Source organism: Natator depressus, chromosome 2 (assembly GCF_965152275.1).
Source record: "Natator depressus isolate rNatDep1 chromosome 2, rNatDep2.hap1, whole genome shotgun sequence".
Taxonomy (NCBI): Eukaryota; Metazoa; Chordata; order Testudines; family Cheloniidae; genus Natator; species Natator depressus.
The window spans coordinates 52,213,701-52,224,550 of record NC_134235.1 but is presented as its reverse complement, the minus strand read 5'-3'; the positions used below and the strand labels follow the sequence as shown (position 1 = coordinate 52,224,550).

Below are 10,850 nucleotides of genomic sequence, written 5' to 3'. Positions count from 1 at the left end.
GAGCTGTAGCTCACGACAGCTTATGCTCAAATAAATTGGTTAGTCTCTAAGGTGCCACAAGTACTCCTTTTCTTTTTGCGAATACAGACTAACATGGCTGTTACTCTGAAACCTTTCTGATGTCTGTAAATGTAACAGACACATTGCTAAAATGAATAAAGGAGGGAGAGGACTGAAAAATATCTCTGAAAAAAGGGGATTCTGTGGTACCGTGATTTTCCAGCAGCTTCAGATGGGCTGTTAGCACTTCCCACATTCTCGCTAGATTTTTAGCAGCTCCAAGAGCATTAATCATAATTAATGGATAACATGCTGCTGCAGAGGGATCTGTTGTGTGAAGCAGGAGGGAGGAAAATGATGTAAGGAGATTTGGGATGGAGTGTATAAGACATACAGGGGGATTTGAGGGTAGAGGGAGAGTTGACACAAGGCAGGGGTACGAGCTCTTACCAGTACGGGGCCTGCTCTGCCTCCCCCACCCCACTCCCCCAGAAGGGGCAGGGCTTCTGGTGGAAGGGGCCTGGCCTGTGCTGCCCGGGGCTCCTGCAGCGATTAAAAGGGCCTGGGGCTCCAGCCGCTGCTGCTGCCCTGGGCCCTTTTAAATCGTGGCCCTGGGGTAGCTACTTCTTTTCGGCGGCCGCGGGGAAGGAAAAAAGGACAACGACATTAAAGGGTCCTTTGCAGCAGGGCCGCCGATGGGGGGCGCAAAAGGGGCAGTGACGTTAAAAGTGCTGCCCCGGCAGCGCTTTAAACTCAGCCGTACGGGCCGGTACCGGCAGCCACTTTTTACCGGTACTCCGTACTGGCCCGTACCTCCGAACTTTCATCCCTGACACAAGGGGACAGAAGACCATAAGGACGGCCATACTGGGTCAGATCAATGGTCCCTCTAGCTAGCACAATAGCCTGTCTTCGGACAGTGGCCAGTGCTTCAAAGGGAGTGAACAGAACAGGGCAATTATTAAATGATCCACCTCATCATCCAGTCTCAGCATCTGGCAGTCAGAGGAAACTTGGGAGGTATGGAAAAGAGTAGCAATGTACTGAGATTGGGGTGGGGGGTGCAGTAAAAGATGTACAGGGATCTGTGGGAGGATTCAGGAGGATGGAAGGTAAATTGGATTTGGGGACAGAGTGACTGCAAGAAAATTGGGGGGGGGGGTAGGGGTATTTTGGGAGATCGAGGAGATAGCGGGGGAAATTAGAGATCCGGGGGAACTGGGGGCCACCAGGGGGATTTAGAGAAATTGGGGGACATGGGGATTTGGGAAGGACTTGGAGATGGAGGGGGACGAGAGGTCAGGGGCATTTGGGAAGCGATTAGAGAAGCAGCAGATTGAGGTTTGCGGGGTCGGGTGGCGGCGAGGCTGCGGGGGTATTTGGGGAGAGCTCAGAGGAGCAGGGGTCGGTGGCGAGGGCTAGAGGCGGCAATCGCGGGGCAGCAGGGAGCGCCCCAGCCCGGCCAGGCCCGACGGCCAGGGGGCTCTGTCTCCGCGTCCCGCCCGCCCGGGGAAGCCAATGGGAGCGGGGGACGTTAGCGGTCGGGGGTGGGGCCGTGTTGCTACAGCAGCGGCAGCCGGAGCCGGAGCGCGCCATGGAGGAGCTGGAAGGTGAAGGGTGGGGCGCGGGGATTAGAGACCGCAGCGGGCCCCCGCCCCGGGCCGGGCCTCTGTGTGTGTCCGGGGGTCTGGGCGGGGCGCGGGGCTGGGATCGGAAGGGGGGGCGGGAGTGGGGAATATGAGACCTCAGCTCCGCCTTGGGCAGCGCATCCCCCGCCCCCTGCAGGGAGCCGCGGCGTCGGGATGAGGGGCCTGGCACCCCGGGCTGGCTGGCGGGGCTCCCTGTCAGCCCCCTCCTCGCTCCGGGGCAGCAGAGCCCGCGGGCCGGAGCTGCTGCCTGCGCCTGGGCGGTGCCGGGCAACGAGGGGCGCTCTGTGCCCGCAGCGGGGATTGTCCGCGCCCAGGGACGTAAACAGTGGAACAGCCTTGTTTCCTCCCCCCGTTATTTCCTACCCCCCGAGAGAGACTTAACATCCGCCTTTCCCCCGTGAGTGGGGTTTGGCAGCCAGGCTGCCAGTGCTGTTAGTAGCCAGGTCACCCCTCCTGTGTCTCTCTCCCACCTCCCCCCCAGTGACCTTGTCGGGCCAGTGCTGGCTTCACAACTGAGCGCCCAGTGTTTCTCTCTTGTGTTTAAACGTACAAAAGCGGAGCAAGTCCCTGATTATCTCTGCAGCCTTTCACGTTCCCAGCATAAGGCTCCACCTTGCTGATGTGCTGCAGCGGGCTGCTGGGGATGACTACAGCATTGTTTTGGGTGGTGCAACCATCCTTGTCTATCTGCCTTTTTTAACAAGAGGATTGTGCTGGATTGTATGACAAGTTTTAAACACTCGCTTTGGGATTGCCACAGTGACTAAGTATTTCTCAGATATGGTAAATGGTTGATTATGCACTGGTCTATGCTACAAACTTATGTTGATATAACTATGTCCACACTCCTGAGCAACATAGTTATACTGAACTAACCCCCAGTGTAGACGGCGCTAGCGCTATAGTTACTGCGTCTTGGGAAAGTGAAGTGCCTACGCCAAATAGGTAGTGATCAATGGCTCCATGTCTAGTTGGCGGCTGGTATCAAGCGGAGTGTCCCAAGGGTCAGTCCTGGGGGCCGTTTTGTTCAATATCTTCATTAATGATCTGCAGGATGGCGTGGACTGCACCCTTGGCAAGTTTCCAGATGACACTAACCTGGGAGGAAATATGCGGGAGGGTAGGGATAGGATACAGAGGGACCTAGACAAATTAGAGGATTGGGCCAAAAGAAATCTGATGAGGTTCAACAAGGACAAGTGCAGAGTCCTGCACTTAGGACGGAAGAATCCCATGCACCGCTACAGACTAGGGACCGAATGGCTCGGCAGCAGTTCTGCAGAAAAGGACCTAGGGGTTACAGTGGATGAGAAGCTGGATATGAGTCAACAGTGTGCCCTTGTTGCCAAGAAAGCTAATGGCATTTTGGGCTGTATATGTAGGAGCATTGCCAGCAGATTGAGGGACATGATCATTCCCCTCTATTCGACATTGGTGAGTCCTCATCTGAAGTACTGTGTCCAGTTTTGGGCTCCACACTACAAGAAGGATGTGGAAAAATTGGAAAGAGTCCAGTGGAGGGCAACAAAAATGATTAGGGGGCTGGAGCACATGATTTATGAGGAGAGGCTGAGGGAACTGGGATTATTTAGTCTGCAGAAGAGAAGAATGAGGGGGGATTTGATCGCTGCTTTCAACTACCTGAAAGGGGGTTCCAAAGAGGATGGATCTAGACCAGTGGTTCTCAAAGCCGGTCCGCCGCTTGTTCAGGGAAAGTCCCTGGCGGGCCGGACCGGTTTGTTTACCTGCCGCGTCTGCAGGTTCGGCCGATCGCGGCTCCCACTGGCCGCGGTTCGCTGCTCCAGGCCAATGGGGGCTGCAGGAAGGGTGGCCAGCACGTCCCTTGGCCTGCGCCGCTTCCCGCAGCTCCCATTGGCCTAGTGAAAAACTTTTTCACTAGGAGGGTGGTGAAGCACTGGAATGGGTTACCTAGGGAGGTGGTGGAATCTCCTTCCTTAGAGGTTTTTAAGGTCAGGCTTGACAAAGCCCTGGCTGGGATGATTTAGATGGGGATTGGTCCTGCTTTGAGCAGGGGGTTGGACTAGATGACCTCCTGAGGTCCCTTCCAACCCTGATATTCTCTGATTCAATAGCAGAAATTCGTACACAGCATTTCTACTAAGCATTACAGTGCTGTAGCAGCGTCGTAAGTGTAGACGAGCCCAGCTTGTGGAATATTTGCACCTTTTTATCTCCTACGGTTAGATTAATGCAAATAATATTTTTGTGGGGTTGTAACTTTTCACAGATAACAGAGGTAAGCAAATAACTTCACTAATGCAAGAGTATCTAACATCTGTAAAAGTTTATAATTATTAATGTTGCTAAAAATTAACATGAACAGAACTGATTTGTGTAAATATCTGTAAATGATCATTTAAAAAAGCATATGTACTCTGCTTTGTCATAACTAATTGCGTATTAAAGATAAGAATGATATGGGCAACTTAGCCTCCTCCTCTTTTCACTGCTACTTCAAAGAACTAAAGCAATTAAAATAATTCTTATTATATAGCAATTTTTATCTTTATAGCTAGGCTTGGCAAGTCAGTTAATTGACTGCCTATTACTTGACCATGGTCAAATACTGTGAAATATTCCAACAAGACATAGGCAGTGGCCTACCTTTTTGTTTCCATAATGATGCCATTCTTTCATTTTTAGAACTTCATTTCATTGTGCTTCAGATTTTTCCGAGTTAAAATAACTCAGGCCTGATCTACACCTAAAACTTAGGTTTACCTAGTTTTGTCACTCAGGGGTGTAAAAAATCCAACTTAAGCCCGGATGAAGACACTGGTGTTTCGAAGGAATAATTGTTCTGTTGACCTTGCTTCTCAGGGTGAATTTACTTCAGTGATGGAAAAAACCCTTCTATTGTTGTAGCTAGTCTCTACACTACAGCGGCATAGCTGCAGCACAGTAGTTGTGCCACTGTAGTGCTTGTAGTGTAGACACATCCTCAGTTAAGTAACTTAGTTTTTGTAAGTAGGCAGAAATATATATCTAAAGACCATATAGTCTTACTCTTTTTGTTACTCTTCTAATAAATTAGTGCTTTAAAATATTTAACTATTTGTAACATTATTTGACCAGTCAATTAACTTGATTACTTTTGGACAAAATGCCCCACCCTATATATAGGCTTGGCAGAATTTGAATTTTTTTAAAAAATGTTGATAGATATCTCTTTGTTTTAAAGCATTTTTTCCTATTTTTATCAATTTAAATTTTCACATTTGCAAGACATTATGGGTGGGGGGAGTGAAAATAATTGTTTAATGAGAGTAGATGTTGAGATTCAAAAAGTTAGTTTTATAATTGTTAAAACACAAATTGTCAACATCAGATGTCAAAATATACAGTGTAAACTCTGTTATCAAACAGCATTTTTCTTTCATTGCCTATCTGAAATTTCTATTATTACTGATGAAAATATTTTTCGTCAGTTTGTGTGTGTACAGAGAAATTGACATTTACTGACATTTACCGATAAAAATCAAATCCTTCCAACGCTACCGGTATAGCATTAAAAACATGAGCGAGATCCTGCTCTCCTTATACGAGCAGCCCTACTGACTTCATTGGGATTACATGCATAAATACAGAGAGCAGGATTTGTCATAGAGTTGTAGGACTGGAAGGGACCTCGAGAGGTCTTCTAGTCTAGACCTCTGCACTCAAGGCAGGACTAAATATTATCTAGACGAGCCTTGACAGGTGTTTGTCTAATCTGCTCTTAAAAATTTCCAATGATGGAGATTCCACAACCTCCCTAGGCAATTTATTCCAGTGCTTAACCATTCTGACAGGAAGTTTTTCCTGAAGTCCAACCTAAACCACTCTTGCTGCAGTTTAGGCCCATTGCTTCTTTTCCTATCCTCAGAGATTAAGGAGAACATTTTTTCTCCCTTCTCCTTGTAACAACCTTTTATGTACTTGAAAACTGTTATGACCTCCCCTCAACTTGTCTTCTCCAGACTAAACAAACCGAGTTTTTCAGTCTTCCCTTGTAAGGTCATGTTTTCTAGATCTTTAATCATTTTGCTCTTCTCTGGACTCTCTCCAATTTGTCCACATCTTTCCTGAAATGTGGCACCCAGAAATGGACACAATACACCAGCTGAGGCTGAATTAGCACAGTGTAGAGTGGAAGAATTACTTCCTGTGTCTTGTTTATGACACTCCTGCTATTATTCTTAAATATGATCCTGGTATTTGAAAAATGAGTACAGCTAAAACATAGTGTCTCATGCTTTATCAAATGATGCCCTTCTGGGCACTGACAAACTAATTAATGAACCTAAGATTTTGTCTTGGATATTTTTAGTAAAAGTCACAGACAAGTCATGGGCAACAAATTAAAATTCACAGAAGCCCGTGACCTGTCCCTGACTTTTACTAAAAATATCCATGACAAAATGGGGAGCCAGTGTGGGGCACCTGGCTGGGAGCTCCAGAGGTCCCCACCACATGTGGGGGTCTTGGAGCTCCAGGATTCCTCTCCCCCCGCAGTGGTGGGAGCTACGAGGGCTGGCCAGGAGCTGCGGGGTCCCCCCACAGCATGGCTCAGAGCCCCCCAGTGCCTGCAGCAGCCAAGAACTACGGGAGTCCCCCCTCTCCACCCATGGTGGCCAAGAACTGCGGGGGTCCCCCTCGCCACCCACGGCGGCTGGGAGTTCGTGGGAGCAGTGGGCGGCCCCTGCTTCCCTCTGTGGCGGCCGGGAGCTCAGGGGGTTTCCCCACGCTGCTTACGGCGGCCAGGAGTTCCTGGGAGCTGCAGGGAGCCCCTGCCATTTGCAGCAGTCAGGAGCTCCAGGGTCACCCCTGCTGCTCATGGTGGTGGGGAGCTTTGGAATATCCCATGCCATGTGCAGCAGTGGGTAGCTGCGGGAGGCCTCCGCCGCCCACGGCAGCCGGGGGTAGAGGGAGTCCCCCGCTGTCCACAGCGGGGAGCTGCGAGGTACCCCTGCTGCAGGTGGTGGCCAGGAGCTTGAGGGGGGCCTCCGCCTCGTCAGGTGGTGGAAGTACCCTGTAGCTCCCAGCCGCCTGCCAGCTGACGTCACGGAGGTTTTTGTAGGTCATGATTCCATGACTTCTGTGACCTCCGTGACAAAATCTTAGCCTTACTCTTTAAACCGTTCTCGCAGAGACTTCTATGGCCAGATTCTGTCTTCACTTACACCTATGGCAAATTTGCACCTTCCTAATTTGTGAGCCAGTTGGGAGTTTCATGCAGTGTTAATCATGGTAGAACATTGCCTACTGTCTCTCCATCCAAACTAGTTTGGGGTTGAAACAAAAATGTTTCAAATTTTTCAGCAACTTGGAAAAAAAATCATTCGGTCTGAACAAAATATTTCATTTTAGATTTTTTTAATTTGTGTTTTAAATGCAATTGAACCAGATTTCAAAATGAAAAGTTTTAATAAAAACTTTGTTGTTTAATAATAACAACAATCAAAACATTTTATTTAGAAAATGTCAAAACAAGAGTTCTGATTTTTTAAATTTTTTATTTTATTTTTTTTCAGAATTTTTTGTCCGACCGCCCCCTCCCCCCGAAAACATTTGGCAAATTTGGGAAATGTTTCAGTTGACTCAAGTCTGCATTTTTCAGCTGAAAAAAGTGTTGGCTGAAAAATTTCACCAGTTCTATCCTGACTAGTTGATTCGCGAGTCTGCTGAGGCAATCCACATTCCATGTATGGGAAACCAGGGGGAGTTGAAAGGTGTAATATATCCCATATTTACAAAGTAGGCCTTTTTCTCAACCCTGATACCTTGTTTGCTGAAAAATAAAATATTGCTCTTGTGACATGAAACTTATTTTCTTTATGACAGGTTTCAGAGTAGCAGCCGTGTTAGTCTGTATTCGCAAAAAGAAAAGGAGTACTTGTGGCACCTTAGAGACTAACCAATTTATTTGAGCATAAGCTTTCGTGAGCTACAGCTCACTTCATCGGATGCATAAAGTGGAAAATCCAGTGAGGATGTTTTATACACACAGACCATGAAAAAATGGGTGTTTATCACTTCAAAAGGTTTTCTCTCCCCCAACCTCACTCTCCTGCTGGTAGTAGCTTATCTTATGAACACTCCAGATTGATGTGAGCACAGCAAAAGTTATCTGAGAGATTTTTAAAAAATTGAGTTGCGTGACTTTGTAAACTTTCTTATCCCAAATAATTTTACTTACAGATAATTTTTCCCAGAACTGTTAAGAATAAATTCAGTGACTTCTTGACTGGTCATTATAGTGCATTTCTCTTAAGTGAATCAGTCCAGTAGGAAGCAAATACTTTCTTTGTTTTTTCTCTTTCAAAACATGTACTAAAATGCCTTGCATTTGTGTTCCAACAGTTGCAGGTTAAACATAGGTAAACAAAGCTTTTCTTTACTTGAAAGGACAGTGCCAGCTTAAGCTGTACCTCTTTGGAGTGTGATGACATTGGATCTCATGAGTTAAGGATCAGGTCTAGTGAACATTTGTATGGGAGGGTAGTCTCCAAAGAAAAGAGTGGGACAGCAAGTACTCTTATTTCATTAGGTAGCATTTTCCCTTTTAAGGCATTATTAAAACAGTGACACAATATACTAGTGTTAGAGGTGCCATTTTGGATTCAATGTAAAATTGTGGTAAAAAATTTGGCATAGGTTCTCCCATCTTTGTAACTTGCTGCTTCTAACAGTCCTCTAAAGCTTAATATTGTAACCTGTAAGATACACCTGTATAAACTAGCTTTTAATCAGTCAACAAGCAGGGAATTTTCTGATAAAGATAGCAGGGGACTGATTGGGTAAGTTGGAGAGTATTTTAGAATATGTGACTATACTGATGGGATCTTGGAGTACGGTTTGTAACATTCAAAGGGCTTATAATATTTCTTGTATTGTGATTACATTGTGATTATCTAGTGCAGTGGTTCCCAAACTTGTTCCGCCGCTTGTGCAGGGAAAGCCCCTGGCGGGCCGGACCAGTTTGTTTACCTGCCACTGGGAGCCGCGATCGGCCGAACCCGCGGACTCGGCAGGTAAACAGACTGGACCGGCCAGCCAGGGGCTTTCCCTGCACAAGCGACGGAACAAGTTTGGGAACCACGAATCTAGTGAAATTGCAAAATAGATCTTCTCTATGTGACTTCTGATTTCCTTGGAACTCTCTTCTGGCTTTCTTTTGAAATGACACTTAGTTCCATTTTTGCTTTACTACTTCCTGAGCTGGTTCTAAAGAGCAGTCTTGGAACTTAGACTGGCTGTAGGAGGATCAGGGCTCAAATACATTAATTAAAAGTGACAAAAGCTGACATAAGTTTTTAAAAGCTAATCTAAAACGTCCTAGCTTTTATCAGTTATTGTGGAATCTGTTTGGTATTGTTAATTTTTTTTAAAGTTACTTTTTGAACACAGTATAAGGCCTGACTTTTAGAGGTACTGACTAAGGACCTTCAATTGGACTTGTTTATGCCCAGCACTTCTTAAAAGTAGGTCCAGACTTCTTCAGAGTCATAGATGGAAGTAGTGTTTGGCAGAACCCTCTATCAGCTAGGGAGCAGAAAGATTTTTATCATGGACTTCATAAAATGTTTTATGAATGCTGACATGCTTGCATTTCAAGAATTCGTGTGCCATCTTGAAGGGGCACTATCAACTTGAAATCTAATGAGGTTTAAAACATGAGTTTAAAGTATTTTCATATAAGACACTGGCCCCTGAATCCTCTTCCAATTTTTGTGGGTTTACAATCACGTTTTCCTTTTTAAATCTTTCCCTCTTTCTGTTGCTGCATGAAAGACCTACACAAACATGAGAGGCTGTATGTACAAGAGAAACAGCTAAACTGACAAAATGCTGTCAAATGCACAAAGTTTTTAAAACATAGACAATTTTTATTTAGTCTCTGGTTCATAATAATTGTTTGCAGCAATAGTAGGTAAAATATTTTTAGATAGAAGTGTGTGTTTTGTTTGTTTTTTAAAGCTGTTTTTGTACCTTAAGTGAGAGAGAGAAGTCTCTGCACTTTTATGGTGCAGTGGTAGACAGTTATGGAGTTCAGTTTCAACAGGAGTTTTAAACGGTTATTTTGTAAAAATCGCATTGAAGTAGCAAAAAGAGCACTATATGCATTTTTCATGGACTGATCAAATGGAATTGATAAAAAAAGAGTTTAAAAATCACCAGTTTTTGCAATTTTTCACGTCTCACTTTTCTTGCGAAAGGATAACAAAGAAATATAAAACACTTATCACTGATATTATTCTACTGTAGTAAACACTTTGTGTAGTAAATACTTTGTGTAACACACTGGCAAAGTATGTCAAGTTTTCCAGTGGCTGGTGTAGAAAAGGATTAGCAGTTACTCCTAAAGCTGAAGTGGTAAGGGCTTCTCAAACCCTGCTGCTGATCTTTGTAGGGGATTGATACAGTTAAAACAGATTCTGTACTGAAAAGCTATGATTTGTAAATTGTGTGTGAATCAACAAAATACACATTTTTGTTACACATCAGAAATTATACAAATACACATATCAGAAATCTGTCATGTATTTTGCTTGTATGACACCATGGTCAGTTTGTATATTAGGCATCCTCCTCTGTGCCCAGTGCACAGAAGATGTGAGTCTGTGACAACTCTCATTTTGAGGGCCTGGCTCATCAGTACAACCTTTTTAGACACATGCTTCTAACTCTGGCAGTCATTGGTTCAGTCCCTTATGATGGCTGTTGCACAGATGTCCAACATTGGTATGTTTGTACGCTTCATACTGTCAGGCGGGGCTTAGAGAAAAGTAGAGCACAATAGGCAGACCTGCTGGTGTCATGCAGGCACATGCATGCTGTTGCTGCAGCCACTTGTCCATATGCAATTTTCAGAGGGTCATGAGAAGCTACAGAATGTTTTGGGAACTGAGTGATGACACGGACTCCTTTGCAAAGGTTCCCTCCCACTGACAGGTTATATTGTAACTTTTAAACATGAAGAGTTTGTACTTGTTACCAGAAAAGCAATAAATATCCCAATTTAATCAAACTTTACACTCTGAAACAACATTAAGTGACCTCAGCAGTGTTAAGGTGGCATAATTCCTGTCACAGGGTAGTTAAGGGGAGTCAGGACCCAGCTACCCATTATTGGCTTTTTTATAGCAAACAACTCCATCTAGCAGTTAATTAACTAATGAGCACTTGGGCCAGATAAAA

At 45.2% G+C, this 10,850-nt stretch overlaps 1 protein-coding gene across 2 annotated transcripts in view; it reads left to right on the top strand.

Moving 5' to 3' along the window:
- Nucleotides 1-1,498: 1,498 nt before the first annotated feature.
- The window catches only part of ZC2HC1A (zinc finger C2HC-type containing 1A), a 60,517-nt gene continuing 51,165 nt past the window's right edge, over nt 1,499-10,850 (top strand). For both annotated transcript variants that reach the window (XM_074944202.1, XM_074944201.1), the window contains exon 1: nt 1,499-1,610. In XM_074944202.1, coding sequence (XP_074800303.1) covers nt 1,595-1,610 — 16 coding nt within the window. In that variant the 5' untranslated portion in view covers nt 1,499-1,594. The remainder of the gene's footprint in view (nt 1,611-10,850) is intronic.